Genomic DNA, 17985 nt, shown 5'->3' with positions numbered 1-17985 from the left:
CTCTTTGTCCACCAAGTCCAAGGTGATGTGAATATCCCAGACAGATAAGGATAACTAGTGTCCCTATTCCCACACCTACTACCCTTACAGTATATCTTCTACTCTACAGTCAGGCTAATGCTGATAAAACTTAACTGATATCTTGCCACTTCTCTGCTGAAATTGATGATTTTTTGTTGTACTGGAATAAGAGTCAGCCTTTGGGCTGCACTACTGTCTATCAATGGCCCTCAGCCACATCAGATTTAATAATATCCCTATTGTGATAAATATTATGTGATACTTCCTTTAATCTTTTGAAATGACATTTATAGATAATATAACTTACCAAAATCCATAATTTTAATAAATGAAAATAATGCCTGAGCTGCATCATAAAAGGGAAAAAAAGTAATTTATATTAAAATATCAGTATATATATATATATATATATATTCAGGAACAACTGCACTGGAAGAATGAAAATATAACTTTTTGGATAGTTTTTAAAAGCATTTTGAAAAACCATGTGCTCTCTTGCACATTTTTAAATTGATATTTTCAATTTTTTGCCACTAAGTTTAAATCATTGCAAAGAATTTGCTTCCTAAAAAATATTGCCATCTTGAAACAGAACTGTTAAATGTATCCTATGGAACCTAAATGCCTTTCTGACTTGATATAAATTAGTTAATATCAATTTAAAGAATACTTCAACAAACTTTTTTTTTAAAGATTTATTTATTATGCATACAAGAGCTGGGTGCAGGCTAGAGGTGCGGGGGTGGGTGAGAGGATTCACCAGAGACAGAGTGGGGAGCAGAACAGGCAGATGTACTGAAATACACTGCTGAGGGGAGCAGTGGGCGAGTCAGGAGAGGTCTGCTGCGCCATGTGAGTAGCTCCTTGGTTGGCTGGGGATCAAACTCGAGCTGCAGAGGCTGCAGACAGCTTCCCAAGCTGTGTCCCAACCCTTGCGCCACCAGGGAGACCCCAACAAACTTTTTTTTAACAGACAGAAATGTTATAGTTTTCTTTTCTTCTTGAACATGCATCTCCATTCCAATTCTTTTCTCTCAGAATTGATTTAATGTTGTTTATTCTGAATATATTATATATACTGTGTATGTGTATACATTAGCTACACATAATTTTCAAGTCATTTATAGGTCATCCTTTCATATATTTAGGCAACAAAAATATTTCCATAAATTAAAATTTAAAATTAAAGTATTTTTTGTCATTATAGGGTCTTAATGTTCTATATTAAATCATATTACAATTACCAGTTATATAAAGTTGACCAAAACAACATAAAATTTATTATAAAATTGATATCTAATTACTTAACATGCAGAATTTGGGGGAAATATATAACAAATGAGATATTTTTTTCATGTCATTTTTATATCCTTGCATAAATATGACTTATTGCTGGAACAAGACAGGGTTTAGCATCAGTTCTACTCCTATATTTCATTTTACAAATGAAGCACTGAGAAGCCTTGTTCATATAGTTAAGTTGACAAAAATCAAAATGGCTCCCCCCATATTTTGTTTTTGTTTTTTTAAGATTTATTTATTTATTTATGCATAGAAAAACTGGGGTGTAGGCCAGAGACGCAGGGTAGAGGGGTGAGAGGGAAGGGGTAAGAGGATTCACCAGAGAAAAAGCGTGGAGTAGAACAGGTGGATCTACTGAAATAACACTGCTGAGGGGAGCAGCAGGCAGGACTGGAGAGGTCTGCTGCACTATTCGTGGGTTGGGTTGGCTCCCTGGTGGGGCATCAAACTTTGCAAGTAGCAGTGATAGCACTGAGACTTAACCCCTAGGCTACCAGGGAGGTCCCCTGTGTATTTTGTATTTCATTTTAAATGGCAATGCCTCACATATCTCTGAATGTGTGAGATTTAATTGGAAATCATTTATCTTGCAAAAATATTGGTGACTTGATCCTTAGGGCTAACATTAATACTGTTACTTTGAACTACGCCCTCTCCCCCTTTTTCTTTTGGTGTCCCAGAGTTTACTTTTCTTTTTCTTTTTTTAATTTTTGAAACCAATAACCATTTTCTTAAATTTAGACCTTTAAATTTAGATTACAGACATAAATACAAATTACACTTCTCCCAGAGATTTTTAGAGTCTAGGGCAGCACACTCTTGTCTGATTCAGGGGGATGAGGGAGGTGAGTTCACATGCCAGTACATTTAACCCATATGGAAGTTGAAGCTTTGCCTTCAAACTATATAAGCCTGTACACCACTGGAAAGTCTTTCTGGACTAGGGTCTATGTCACATAACTGAAGATTGCTAATCCTTGAGACAGGAAACCCCTTAAATTTCCAAAATGCCTCTAGAGGGCAATTCTGATCCTCTGGAATCTCATCACCCTAACTGCGCTGTTGTTTTCACTCCCATCTCATCTTTCCCATTTTAGCATTTTCATCCGTAAATGGGATCCTTGGTGTTTTTCCAAACACCAAGCATGTCCCTACCTCAGTGTTAAGGCACTAACTCTTCTTTCTGCCCAGAGATGCTTCCCCCCAGATAGAGACAAAACTCTTACCTTCACTTAGTTCCATCTCCATTCAATTATCTTCTTTTCAGAAAGTCTACCCTTTATCCACCTTATTTAAAAGAGCACCCTCCACCCTACCTCACTGCTCATCTCATTCATTCATTCATTCAATACATTTATAGAACTTCTATCATGTGCCAGGCACTGTCATAGGCACTAGAAATGCATCAGGGAAAAAAACATAGAAATATTTCTGTTCTCGTATTGCTTAAAGTTTAGGGGGAGGGGACAAAAACATGACATATAAAACAAAAATTTTATACTGTTTTGGAAAGTGATAACTGATATTGGAAAATAGGTTCAAATAAGGAAGACTGAGGTTGCCAGAAGTGGGGTGTGTGTGTGTGTGTGTGCGTGTGTGTATTCTTGTGAGCGTGCACGCACGCATAGGGGAAGTTACTCCAAATTAAATGAGATGGTCAGGTCACACTTCACTGAAAAATGACTATTTTAATCAGTCCAAAATTCAGGCTACCATAACAACACACCATAGACTAAGCTACTTCAGCAATAGAAATTTCTTTTCACACAGTTCTGGAGTCTGGAAGTCTGAGATCAAGGAGTCAGCATGGGAGGTTGCTGGTGAGAGCTCTCTTCCTGGCTTGTAGATGGACACCTTTTTGCTGTGACCTTCCATGACAAAGAAACAGCAAACATCCCTTCCCCCTCTCCCCCCCAATTAACTCCCAAAGTCCCGTCTCCAAATGCCACACAGGATGTTAGGGCTTCAACATATGAATGCGGCAGAGGATGGCCATAGTTTATTCTATAGCAAAGACAGTTGAGCAAATACTTGAAGAAAGAAAGGGATGGATGAACCATCTGAATATTGGGGAGAGTGTTCCAGAGGAAGTATGACTGAGCCTTGAGGAGCCTGTGACTAACGTGGAGTGAGCAAGAGGGAGTGTAATTATGGGTCAGAGCGATAAGGTAAGAAAGGGAAGATCAGACAGGGCCTTGCAGACCATTGTAAGGACTTTGGCTTTTACTCTAAGAGAAACAGAGAGGGAGTCATTGGAAGGTTTGAATAGTCTATTAGAGGAGGGATGTTCCTATGATAGGAGGGAATAGAATCTCAAAGACAAAGGAAGCAGGCTATGGCTAAGAGCACAGATAGTTCAGTAAAAGAGAAGGAAGGCAGAGGGTGCTGCCTATTCTCCTAACTAGGTACTGTCATCTCTGTGACACTTGTCACCATCTGTCAAATTATACATGCATGTGCTTTTTGGCACTTCCCCTCAGTGGAAAGTGAATTCCACTCAGTACTCTGGTATCTAACTGCTGTTTCCCAAATGTCTTGAATAGTGCCTGGCACATAAAAGCACTAAATACTTTTTTTTTTTAATTTGCCTGGATGACTGGCCAAATGAGAAAGAGAGGAAATAAGGTTTGGATTTCCAATCCATAGCATTCTCCACATCTTTAAGACCACATGCCAGAAGAATGAAATAGAATCTTTCCGTCTATAGCTGATGCTGTTTTGGTTTCTCTTGCTTTCAGATTCAGGCATGGTGGCGTGGAATAATGGTACGGAAAGGGCTTGGACAATATGAAGAACTAAAATCACGAAAGAAAGGAAAGAATTCTCCAAAAGATAAGAAAGGAAAGAAGACTGGAAAAGCAGCACCTGTAAAGAAGAAAAAATAATATAGGTTAATGAACTGAGGTAATGAACTCTGATAGATTAAAAAGGCAAAATGTCTAGGAGTTAGATGTCTACTAAACTAAATTTATTCATAGAATTATGTGGAATTTGTAGAATTATGTTACATATAAAAATAAAGATTCTTTTACTGGAATATTTATGGATAAAATGATGTGTTGTCTGAGAATTGCTTGAAAATAATGTCAAGGAGAAGTATGGGAAAATGAAACAAGATTAGCCACAGATTGATAATTGTAGAAGCCCTGATAGGTTCATAAAAGTTGATACCATTTGGTCTACTTTTAAAATCTTTTCTTCTGAAATAATGATAGATTGACAGGAAATTCCAAAGAAATGTACAGGGATATCCATGCATCCTTCATCCTCTTTCAGTGTTGATATCTTACATAGCTATACAATAACAAAACCAGAAAATTGGTTGGTATGGTCCATGGAGCTTATTCAGATTTCAGCAGCTATACATTCATTTGTGTGTGTGTGTGTGTGTGTGTGTGTGTGGTGTTTCAGTGCAATTTTGTCAGATGTAGCTTTATGTAGGCACCATCATATTCAACACTTATAATTGTTTCATTACCACAAATCTTAGGCTATGACTTTTAGACATCCCTACTACCTAACCCTCTCCCAATGTCTTACTTGTTCTTGATCTCTACCATTTGTTATTTCAAGAATGATTCAAAATCACATAGAATGTAATCTTTTGGGATTGGCTTTTTTTATTCAGCCTAGTTCACTTGAAAATCATTCAAATGATTGTACGTAATCATATTTCAACAACAGAAAGCTATTGCTGAATACTATTGCATTGTGCCATAGTTTAACCATTTATACATTGGAGGATACTGTGTTATTTCCAGTTTGGGGCTATTAAAAACAAATGAACATTTGTTGATAGGGTTTTTGTATGAGCATAGATGTTCATGGAATTCATGGGGATACACAGACAAATGAATTATTCTATATTAACCAAAACATTCCCTTTTATACCGTTCAAAATTTCCTCACCTCAATGACTATTTCTTTTGAAGTAGTATTGATTCAAATTCTGCATATCTTTCAAAAAAAGATTGCATTATTAATTATTAGTGCAATAAGAAGAAAGCAAATCATAATTTGATTAGAGCATATCATAACAGAAATGTGTGAGGAGATACCTCTGCCATTCAATGAACTCCAGTCCCCAATAAAAGAAAACCAAAAAATTCAAAAATCACTTATAACACAATAAGTTTAACCAATGAATTAGTTTTTATGTTGTAAATTCCCTGCCAATGAAATGCCCAGAGGTAACATGTTTGTTTATTTTAACAAGAAGAGATTTTACTGTATTTTAACAAGATAGTGGGTTTAGAATTTTTGATAGTGGGTTTAGAATTTTTGACCACTTTGTACTAAACTTTATATGTCAGCTACTATTATTAGTTGTTTATTTCTGAAATAAAGGGCTCCAGAATATAAAATAATAAAACACTGAATAAACACTTTCTGAAAAAAAAGTGTGAGTGGACCACATTAAGATACATATAATAATGGTAAGAATAATAAAAAATTATGACACCATTAGTGCCTTTCACATTAGAATTTCTTTTTTTTTTTTAAGATTTATTTATGCGTACAAGAACTGGGGTACAGGCCAGAGGTGGAGGCGGGGAGTGAGAGGATTCAGCAGGGAACTGAACAGGCAGACTGACTAAAATACACTGCTGAGGGGAGCAGTGGGCGTGATAGGAGAGGTCTGCTGCGTTATGTGGATAGCTTTCTGGCCAGCCGGGGATCGAACTCATGCTGCAGAGGCTGTGGATAGCTTCACAGTGCTGTGCTTAACCCCTGTGCCACCAGGGAGGCCAGCATTAGAATTTCATACATAGACATATACCCATTGTTGTGCCAAGAAGGGCCCTGAGCCCTTCTATGATTGGAGCAGATAAAGGAGGAGTCCTGGAGCCCTTGGTGGCTTTTGCAGGCTTTTATTGAGCTTTTACATGTAGTGCAGCAACCAGGTACACAGCAGGAAGGGCCAGAAGGCTGCCAGGTCTCCAAGCCCCAGGCAAGTCTGGGCTCTCTGGCCTTCTCTCTCCTCTTCTTTCTCTCTCTTACCTCTGCTTCTCTTGATGAATATATCAATACCGCAGCCATGGCCCACAAGAGTAAACAACACAACTGAAAATAACAATGTAACAAAATGCAGGAGCCCCCATTAGGCATACAATCCTAATGGCAGAGGGCAGAAAAGCCTGAAAATCATTTACCCTACACCCACATATTTAGAACACATAGGAAATTTCCTATATTTAACATCTAAGAAAAGGAGCAGCAGGGATCTCCAGGGCAAGAAAAAGGAATGCATTACCAGAATCTAATCATTTGGGGCAGGCCTTCTATACAGTAAGTGAAAAAATTATATATCCAAAGCAAATGAAAATCCATCAAAAAATGTCATCCTTGTTTCATAAGATAGAGAATAAAAGACATGCTAGTATTTAACTATAAAGATACACAAATATTTACATGATTTTTGTAATAAATCCCATGAAACAGCCCAGAAGTTGATCCTCCTTTGATTGCCCTGACATTCATATAGGTTCTCTTCCTCCCTTAGAGAGGCTTTGTGGTTTACTAAGCCCTAGGACGTCTGCCTACTGAAACCCGCCATGGTCAAAGTGAATGCCTCTTTGGTGATTCAGTTCCTCCTGCTGTGACACTGGGAGAATCCATCTTCTCATTCCAATCTCAGTGATCTTGGGAAGTTTGGTCACAGCGCATAGCAAGTCTCTAAACCATCTTCCACAAGCCTGTAGAGCTGATGGTCGAAGACTAATATCCAGTTCCGTTAATTCTTTGAGGAGCCACACGCTTTGGCAGAACACAGCCCATCCTTTTTCACAGATGCTGTCGTTATAGCTCAGGTCCAACTTCTGCAGACTGGCCAGGTGACCTCGTTGTATTATTGATGCTGAAAAAGAAAAGTACACTAACTGCTAAAATACAATACTTTCTACCATGACTTTTTCCCACTTCCAGTAGCACTGTCTATCTAAGATTAGTAATGGAAAGATTTGTAATGAGTGCTGATTGATTATTAGCAGTTTTATTTAGGGTTCCTGAAGCTACTCTTTTAACACATTTTTGCTGTGTCTCCCATGTATAACTTGAAATAGATTCTTTTTCTAAATCCCAATCCAAAAAATTTCTTTCTGACAAGTTCCTTCTCTCTGCTCCATTAAGTTCCAGTTCTTCCTACAGACTTTCTCTAATTACATGTGAGGAGAGGGGGTTGGGTCAAAGATGGCATCAGAGGAGCCTCCCTTGGTGGCACAGTGGTTGAGCGCTGGGCTGCGAAGCTGCCCACAGCCTCTGCAGTGCTGGTTCGATCCCCGGCCATCGGTGAGTGTCCCACATGGCGCAACAGACCTCTCCTGCCGCCCGCTGCTCCCCTCAGCAATGTATTTCGTCAGTCTGCCTGTTCTGTTCCTGGCTCTAGCTTTGGTGAATTCTCTCACCCTCCTGCGCTTCTGACTGTACCCAGTGCTTGTATAAATAAATAAGTAAATCTTAAAAAAAAAAAAAAAAAAGATGGCATCAGAGGAGGTATGTTGCTTTACTTTACGGAAAATAGTCTGAAAGATAACCCATACTGGTCCTACACCCAGAGGACTATGTGATGGGGACAAAAGTGGAACAACTCTTGCACGTTGGAGACCAGACAGAACCACACCTGAAGGGACATTCAAGAACTTCATGCTTCATTAAGTAAGACACAGGTGGAGAGAAGGGCCAAGAGGTTTTGGTCTGGGCAGAAGGTCACCTTGCAAGCCATGGCTATGCTGCCTGGCCGGCGGGCCTGTAAACAGGAAAGTTCAGCGGTGTGGACACATACACTAATGACTGAAGGGAGTCATGTGTGGGGGATCTGGGATACTCCCAGTGGGCTGGGTGGCCAGTGAAAGAAGCAGTGCATCGGGCTGCATTCCCCCTCCCCATCCTCAGGACTGGTGCTGACCTTGTCGAGTTCACCAGAGAGTGCACAGACTACACAGACTCCAATATGGGATCTGGAACCCACAGAGGGGGGTATATTGGCAGTGACACAGGCATGAGCCATCCCCATTCCAAAGCTACTACCAGAATCTGGACCCCTCTTGTCCCTCCCCTACCCTGACTCCCTTAGGTGACTCAGCAGATACAAAATCAGGTCTCTAGATCTACAGATGAACAGAAAGAACAAACACCAAAATCATTTAAAACTGGGAAAAGCTAATGAATAAGGATATAGATAGAAGTAGAAAAGTAAAGACAAAATGGCAGCAACAAGTCCTCATATATCAATAATTACTCCAAATGTAAACAAACTGGATTCAACCAACAAAAGGCACAGGGTGACTGGCTGGATTAGAGAACAAATCCCAACTGCCTGCTGTCTCCAGGACACCCATCTGTGCTCCAAAGATAAACATTGGCTCCAAGTAAATGGTTAGAAAACAATCCTACAAGCAAATGCGACCCCCGCAAAAAAGGCAGGAACCACCACACCTATATCAGACAAAACAGACTCCCAACTTAAAAAAGGGAACAAGATTCCTGGGTGTTTCACTTTTATTTCTGAATAAACCGAATTCACCACGTGAAAAAAAAAAAAAAAGGAAGAAGAGATAGAAATATTCATTATATAATGATCAAGGGAATAACACCTAAGGAGGACACAATACTCACCTACATATCCCAAATGAAGGAATATAAAAATATATGGCAACTATTAACAAACCTCAAAAGAGTTATTGGCAGGCACATAGTAGTTGTATGGGGACTTCAACACCCCTGTCTCCTCAATGGACAAATCAACCAGACAAAATATCAAAAAGGAAACAATAGCTTTATTTTTTAAAAGATTTATTTATTTATGCATACAAGAGCTGGGGTACAGGCCAGAGGTGTGTGTGGGGGGGGGGCGTGAGAGGGTTCATCAGAGACAGAGTGGGGAACAGAACAGGCAGACGGGCCGAAGTACACTGCTGAGGGGAGCAACGGGCAAGTCAGGAGAGGTCTGCTGCACCATGTGTGTTGCTCCCTGGTCGGGGATCGAACTCATGCTGCAGAGGTTGTGGACGGCTTAATAGGTTGTGTCTTAACCCCTTGTGCCACCAGGGAGGCCCGGAAACAATAGCTTTAAATGAGGAATTAATTCAGATGGCCTACTGGACATTAATTGAGTACTATAATCCCAAAAAGCTGAGTACACATTCTTCTCAAGTGCACATGGAACATTCTCCAGGATAGATCACACAGTGGGTCACAAAATAAGTGTCAAATAAATTCATGAAGACAGAAATCATGTCAAGTCTCTTCTCTTATCACAATGGTATCAAACTGGAAAGCAGCCACCAAAAAAGAAAGCAAGAAAACCCTCTAATATGTGGAGACTGCCAACACACTATTAATGATTACTAACTTAATGGGGAAATCAAAGAAGAAATTAAGAAAATAGGGTCTCCCTGGTGGTGCAAGGGTTAAAGTCCTAGCGCTATCAAGTTATCACTAGCCACTGCAACATGAGTTGGATCCCTGGCCAGGGAGCCAACCCACATATGGCACAGCAGATCTCTTCTCTCTTGCCCACTGCTTCCCTCAGCAGTATATTTCAATCGATCAACCTGTTCTGCTCCCCACTCTGTCTCTGGTGAATCCTCTCATACCCAACACCTGAGGCCTACACCCCAGTTCTTGTATGCATAAATAAATTTAAAATAAAATATAAAAATAAATTTAAAAAATATCTGGAGACAGGTGAAAATGAATACACATACTACCAGGATTTATGTGACCTGTCAAAAGCAGTGCTAAGAAGGCAGTATATAACAACATGGGCCCACATAAAGAAATAAGAAAAAGGGGGCCTCCCTGGTGGCCTAGGCTTTAAGTCCGCACTATTACTGCTACAGCCTGAGTTTGATCACTGACCAAGGATCTAACCCACATGACACAACAGACATCTCCTATTTTGCCTGCTGCTCCCCTCAGCAGTGTATTTCAGTAGATCCACCTTTTCTGCTCCCCACTCTGTCTCTGGTGAATCTTCTCATGCCCAACACCTCAGGCCTACACCCTAGTTCCTCTACAAACATACACACACACACACACACACACAATTTAAATAATAAAATAAAAAAAGAAACAAGGAAGAGCTCAAATAAATAATCCAACTTTAAACCTTAAGGAACTAGAAAAGGAAGAACAAACAAAACCAAAATTAAGTAGAAGGAAAGACATAATAAAAATTAGGGCATAAATAAACAAAAACCAAAAAGACAGTTCAAAAGATCAGTAAAACCAAAAGCTGGTTCTTAAGGAAAATAATCAAAATAGACAAACTCAGAGCTAGGCTCACAGGGAAAGAAGGAAAAAAAACCCATATGTCAAACATCTGTATGCCAATTAATTGATGAACCTTGAGAAATGGACAATTATTAGACATATACAATCTTCCAAGACTGAATCAGGAAGAAATAGAAAACCTGAATAGACCAATTACAAGCAAGGAAGTTGAAATAGAAAAGTCTCCCAAAAATAAAAAAACAGAACAAGTTGGGTTCACTAGTAAATTCTGTACAACCTTCAAAGAAGAACATTAATACCTATCCTTCTCAAAGTCTTCCAAAAATTGAGGAAGAAGGAAAGTTTACAAACACATTTTTTGAGGCTAATATTACTCTGATGCCAAAGGCAGACAGGAAGGAAGGAAGGAAGGAAGGAAGGAAGGAAGGAAGGAAGGAAGGAAGGAAGGAAGGAAGGAAGGAAGGAAGGAAGGAAGGAAGGAAGGAAGGAAGGAAGGAAGGAAGGAAGGAAGGAAGGAAGGAAGGAAGGAAGGAAGGAAGGAAGGAAGGAAGGAAGGAAGGAAGGAAGGAAGGAAGGAAGGAAGGAAGGAAATTGCAAACCAATACCACTGAAGAACACAGATCCTCAACAAAATCTTAAACACCTGAATTCAATGATGCAATAAAAGGGTCATGTATCATGGCCAATTGGAATTTATTCCAGGGCCATGAGGGCAGTTCAACATCAGACAATTGATCAGTGCAATTCACCACATCAACTAAAGCAAAGATAAAAAATCATGATCATATCAATAGATGCAGAGAAAGCATTTTATAAGATTCAACATCCATTTATGATAAAAAGCCTGAAAAAACTGGGGATAGATGGAACATACCTCAATATAATAGAGGTTATATTTGACAAACCTTCAGCAAGCACCATACTCAGTGGTGAAAGACTGAAAACTTTTCCTCTAAGATCTGATACAAGACTGGATATCCACTTTCAACATCACTATCACTTTTTAACATGATATTGAAAATCCTAGCTGGAGCAATTAGGCAAGGGAAAGATATGAAAGTAATCCAAACTGGGAAAGAAAAAGTAAACTATCACTATTTGCAGATGCCTTGATAATCTGCATAGAAAATCCCAAAGACTCCACTAAAAAAATTAATTGAAACAATAAATCAGCACAATAAAGTGGCAAGTTACAAAATCAGTTAACAAAAATCAGTTGCATTCCTATATGCAAATAATAAGCTAGGAAAAAAACAAGAAAATAATCCCATTTACAATCATATGGAAAAGAATAAAATACCTAGGAGTAAACTTAATAAAGGAGGTAAGGGGTTACACAATAAAAACTTTAAGACATTTTAAAAGAAATGGAAGACACAAAAATGGAGATATTCCCTACTCATACATTGGAAGAATTAACATTGTTAAAATGGCCATCTTATCCAAAGCTATATAAAGATTTAATATAATCTGTATCAAGGCTTCAATGGTATTCTTCAAAGAAATAGAACAAATATTAATGATATTCATGTGAAACACAAAAGACTACACATAGCCAAAGCAATCTTAAAAAAGAAGATTTGGTGGTGTCACACTCCCAGACTTCAAACTATAACACAAAGATACCGTAATCAAAATAGTATGGTACTATAATAAAATCCAACACACAAACAAAAATAAATCCACACATGTATGGACAATTAATCTATGACAAATGAATCAAGTATATCATTGGAGAAAAAAATCTTTTTAACAAATAGTGTTAAGAAACTGGATAGTCACATACAAAAGAATGAAACTCAATCACTATTTTATACCTTAAACAAAAATTAACTCATAATGGATTAATGACTTGAATGTAAAATCTGAAACCACAAAGCACATTGAAGACAACATAGGCAAAGCACCCTAAAACATTGACTTCAGTGATTTCTTTGTAGATTTGCCTCCAATGATAAGGGGGAAAAAGAGAGTATGTAAACAATTGGGCTACATCAAACTTAAAGTTTCAGCACAGAGAAAAAAACTAAGATTAAACAAAAAGACAGCCTACTGAATGGGAGAAAATATTTCTGCATTGTACATCTAACAAGAGGCTGATATCCAAGATCTGTAAAGAACTCATTCAACTCGATAACAAGAAAACAAATAACCCAACCAAAAAATAGATAGAATAGCTTAATAAGCACCTCTCTAAAGAAGACTTATAGCTAGCCAACAGACCCATGAAAAATGTTCAACATCACTTATCATTAGGGAAATGCAAATCAAAATCACAGTGAGATAACACCTCAGACCTATGAAAATGGCCCTTATCAAAAAGACCAGAAACAAGCATTTATAAGGATGTGGAGAAAAAGAAACTCTTGTATACTGTTATTGGGAATGCAGTCTAGTATATCCCTTATGGAAAACAGTGTGAAAGCGTCTCAAAATATTAAAAATAGATCTACTATATGACCTAGAAATTCCACTCCTAAGTACCCACTGGAAGAATGCAAAAATACCACTTTGAAGGGATATATGTATTCGTAAGTTCACTGCAGCACTCTTTACAATAGCCAAGTTACAGAAACAAACTCAGTACCCAAGGACAGATGAGTGGATTAAGAAGATGTGGTATATTTACACGATGGAACACTACTCAGAAATAAAAATATATATAAGCTCTTGACATTTCTGACAAATGTATTATGCTAAGTGAAATAAATCAGGAGGAGAAAGAGAAGTATCAAATGGTCTAACTTATATGTGCAGTATGAAGGTTCAAAACAAAATGTCAGTCAACACCAAACCAAAAACTGACCTTAGAACCTGACTGTAAAACTGAAGTTACTGGAGTGCAAAGGGAAGATAGAGAAGAAAGAAAAAAGGGGGCAGGCACAATGGACTATGGTGGGGGAGGGACTGTGAATGCCTTGGTTAGGGATGCGGTGTGCTAACACACACCTGAAAAGCTGGTATCCTACAGCTCTGAATCATATGCAGTGTTGTAAACCAAAGTTACCTTAATAAAAAATTATAAAATGTAAAAATGAGGAATGATGATTCACTGGCTTAACAAAGCACCACTTGTAAATAGTTTTCTGTTTAATATTGTTTAATTTTTCATTGCTGATTCATTGTCATTTTTTATTCAACAATTATTTAATTGACCACATTCCATGTGCATAATATACCTGGGTAATTTTTTTTTTAAAGATTTATTTATTTATTTATTTATTTATTTATACATGCGCTGGGTACAGTCAGAAGCGCGGTGGGTGGGGGTTGGGGGGAGAGAATTCACCAGAGCCAGAGCGGAGAGCAGAACAGGCAGATTGACCAAGTACACTGCTGAGGGGAGCAGCAGGTGGCACGAGAGGTCCACGGGCCTTGTGGGACCCTCACCCGCCAGCCAGCCGGGGATCCAACCGGTGCTGCAGAGGCTGCCGGCAGCTTCACCATCCAGCGCTCAAGCGCTGCGCCACCGGGGAGGCCCTACCTGGATAATTTCTAATTCAACCGGAGAGCTCCAATACATGCCACAATTTTTCCTTAGACTGACATACATCACAGCACTACCTGAAATGGCACTTAATATACAATAGTTAGTGATGAAACTAAGAAAATAATAATGGTTTCTGTTGATAGGAGGGAGGCACTGGGAGAGACACCTAAAGCAAGCAGCACATGCTTCCCTTGTCAGTCAAAAGCAGGAATAGACGACAGAAATCAGGTGAGTAGTGTAGAACCTCAGAGTTGGAAAGCACCTTGAGACCTCCTCATTCAGTCCTCAGATACATGACGAGAGAGGAATCCCTTTCTCAGGTTACCTACTGATGACCGCTCTGATTCCACCTACAGCACATTTTCAGGTTACCTCAATGGAGCGACTTAGGCAAGTGCGTCTAATGGGGGCAGAGCTGCCTCCGCTGACTCTCATCCGTTGCCAGGCTCAGCCTGCTGTTGACCTCCATTCTTGGGGCCAGCCCAGCATTGTTGACCAGAAGCAGTTTCCTCCAATTTTCCCCCTTCAGGATTAAACGTGTCCTGGTCTTTCGTTTATTCCACACACATTTTAGATTCCAAACCAAGCAGGATGCTCCGGCCCATCACTTTCATGTGTGACAGTTTGATTCCACAGTGCATTTGAGAACCGAGCTGTCCATAGACTCGACAGCTGCGCTCGGCCCCTTGTGTTAATACGACTCCTCCTCTCTGTCTTTCTGTCTCACAGAATTACTCATTCTACTGTCAAGACCTAAGTGTTTAAGACAATGCACATGCTTTTTCTCTTTACATGGAATTTTTCAAAGTAGAGAGACTAGGAGAGTGAGCTCCACCCAAGTCCCTCTTACTCAGCTTCATGTCTTTATTACATGAATTTCAGCTCATCTAGTCCCTGGCCTGTTACTTCATTTTGTTTTTCAGCATTTAAAGCAAATCCCAGACATCATTTTACCTTTCCTACACTGTTTTAATTTCCCCATCCTATGAGTAACCTATTTAGTATATTTTTGCATTTAGTATGTTTACTGTTTTATATTCACTATACATTTTTAAATCTGGGTTACAAGATCATAGGCCATGAAAATACTTTTGTTGTAGTTTACCATATCAAAAAATAATAGTTATTTATAAAACTCAAGACATGAACTACCAGTGATTAATAAATTCTTTAAGAATACTTCTGTTAGAAATAATTAAAGCAATACATAAGTGGCAATGGTTAAAACCACATGTGGTAATACTTGTTACTGACTGGAAATTGAAAGAATGAGAAAGCACACATTTGACAAAAAGTGTAAATATAAAATTGACCTGAGAAAATAATGGTAGTAAAAAAAATAGGAAAAAATAAATAACTGCTGAATCTAAGATTAATAAAACTTGACGCAGACAAAAAATAATTAAAATGCTAATTTTAATTGCAGACTTTATATGAAACAAAGTCATCGTTAAACATAAAAACATGTTTAATGATGCCCAATTGGAGGGGGGAATGTAATGAAGTATTGATTTTTTATGAAGATTGATAACATTGCCAACCTCATACGGTAGTCAAAATTCTAAGATGATCCCAAGATTTCCACCCTAATCCCCAGAACTGTGAATATGATGGTTGTGTTATATGGTGAAGTTGACTAAGAAAGGCAGTTTATGCAAATGGGGTTAATCTAATGCACATGCACTTTAAAAGCAGAGAATTTCCTCCAGCTAGTGGCAGAAGAGGAAGGAGGTCACAGGAAAAGTAATCAGAGAGATTTAAAGTGTGAGAGTACTGACACTCCATTGCTATTTTAAGATGAGGGGGTCATGTATCAAGGATTTTATTTATATATAGATTCTAAAAAAATAAAAATTATAAAGACAAAAACAGATTGGCATTTACCAGAGGGGTGGAGGGATGGAGAGGGATGAGTGAAAGGGAAGAAGGGGATCAAGAGGTACTAACTTCCAGTTACAAAATAAATAAGTCAAGGACATGTGAGGGACAGCATGGGAACTATAGTTAATAATGTGGCATTGCAGATTTGAAATTTGTTAGGGAAAAGATGGTAATAGAATTATTGTCATGACCATTTTGCAGTATATATAAATGTCAAATCATTATGTTGTTGATCTGACACTAAAATATGTTTTATGTCAATTATATTGATATTCAATTAAAAAATAGCACAGCCCATGTGATATATGTCCCAAATTACAGTGATTGATGTTACCTATCTTCTCCTATATCTCCCTAGGCAGTTTGAAAAGAAAGAAATGAAAAAGAATGAGCTAGAAAGTGGATTCTGAGACCTTTAGATAAGAATTCAGACAAGCTGATATCTTGATTTCTGCCTTCTAATATCCTGACTGCAAAAACCCAGATAAGCTGTGCCAGATCTGACTGACAGAACTGAGAACAAATAAATGCTTTATGTCATAAATGAATTTGTTACACAGCAATAGAAAACTAACACACCTTTAATCAGACTAGCCAAGAAAAAATAGAAACACAATCAACAAATGTCAGGAATAAGAGAGATGTTATCACCACTGACATTAAATGAATAATAAGAGAACAATGGACATTAAAAGAATAATAAAGGAAAATTTATTTCCATAAATGTTAGCATCTAGATAAAATAGGTCAATTTCAGGACAACATGAGGTACCAAAAGTCACTCATGAAAGAAGAGATAACCTAATGGCACTGTATCTATTTTTAAAATTGAATTTGTGATTTCAAATTTCTCACAAATAAAAATCCATGTGTAGAATGGCCTCGATGGTGAATTTTGTGAAACAAATAAGGAAAAAAATAACACCAATCTATACAATCTTTCCAGGAAATAGAAGAGGAAGGAACATTTCCTATCTGTGCATTACAAGAAAATTATTGGATTATTTCTCATGAATGAAGCCACAAACAAGGATCCAACAATATATAAAAAAATAACAGGATACAAAATCAAAGCACAAAAATCAGTAGCCTTCCTATACACAAACAATAAATCTGAAGAAGAAGAAATCAAAAAAAACATTCTTTTTATTATTGAAACAAAAAAAAAAATCAAATACCTGGGAATAAACCTAACAAAAGAAGTAAAGGACTTATACAAAGAAAACTATAAAACATTGTTAAAATAAATAGAAGTAGACATAAAGAAATGGAAAGACATCCCCTGCTCATGGATCAGAAGAATTAACATTATCAAAATGGCCATCCTACCAAAGCAATATACAGATTCAATGCTATTCCAATTAAAATTTCAATGACATTCTTCAAAGAAATAGAAAAAATATTGATGAAATTCATATGGAGCTGCCAAAAACCCGAATAGCCAAAACCCTCCTGAAAAAAAAGAAGGGAATGGAGGCATCACACTCCCAGACTTCAAACTATACTACAAAATCATAATCATCAAAACTGCATGGTATTGGAACAAGAACAGACACATGGACCAATGAACTGAATAGAAAACCCAGAAATAAACCCATAGATTTATGGTCAACTAATCTTTGATGAAGGAGCAAAGAATATGCAATGGAGCAAAGAAAGTTTGTTCAATAAATGGTGCTGGGAAAACTGGGTCACTACATGCAAAAGAATGAAACTTGACTACTACCTCACCCCATGCACAAAAAACAACTCAAAATGAATTAAAGAATTAGACATAAGGCCTAAAACCATAAAATATATAGAAGGAAATATAGGCGAAACACTATATGACATGCACCTCAAAGACATATTTACAGACACATCACCCAAAGCAGTGATAGTGAAGGCAAAGATAAACAGCTGGGACTACATTAAATAAAAGAGCTTTTGCACAGCAAAAGAGACGATAACAAAACAAAGAGAAACCCCACTGACTGCGAGAAAAATTTTTGCACACAACACTAATGATAAAGGACTGATCACAAAAATCTACAAAGAGCTGATGAGACTCAACAAAA

The 17985-nt window shown here is 37.9% G+C and overlaps 2 protein-coding genes across 2 annotated transcripts in view; one reads left to right on the top strand and one right to left on the bottom strand.

The window, feature by feature from the left end:
• The window catches only part of LRRIQ4 (leucine rich repeats and IQ motif containing 4), a 37657-nt gene extending 33306 nt beyond the window's left edge, over window positions 1-4351 (top strand). The window contains exon 6 of the mRNA XM_037526644.2: window positions 4062-4351. Within this exon, the coding sequence (XP_037382541.1) occupies window positions 4062-4208 (147 nt within the window). The 3' untranslated portion in view covers window positions 4209-4351. The remainder of the gene's footprint in view (window positions 1-4061) is intronic.
• Window positions 4352-6186: 1835 nt separating this feature from the next.
• Window positions 6187-17985, bottom strand: part of LRRC31 (leucine rich repeat containing 31) — a 69477-nt gene continuing 57678 nt past the window's right edge. The window contains exons 9-10 of the mRNA XM_054701115.1: window positions 6736-7180; window positions 6187-6387 (exon numbers count right to left, since the gene is read on the bottom strand). Coding sequence (XP_054557090.1) covers window positions 6864-7180 — 317 coding nt within the window. The 3' untranslated portion in view covers window positions 6187-6387; window positions 6736-6863. The remainder of the gene's footprint in view (window positions 6388-6735; window positions 7181-17985) is intronic.

The sequence above is a fragment of the Talpa occidentalis genome, unplaced genomic scaffold (assembly GCF_014898055.3).
Source record: "Talpa occidentalis isolate TD23 unplaced genomic scaffold, MPIMG_talOcc4v2.1 talOcc4.4, whole genome shotgun sequence".
Classification (NCBI taxonomy): domain Eukaryota; kingdom Metazoa; phylum Chordata; class Mammalia; order Eulipotyphla; family Talpidae; genus Talpa; species Talpa occidentalis.
This window is presented reverse-complemented; position numbering and strand designations above follow the sequence as displayed.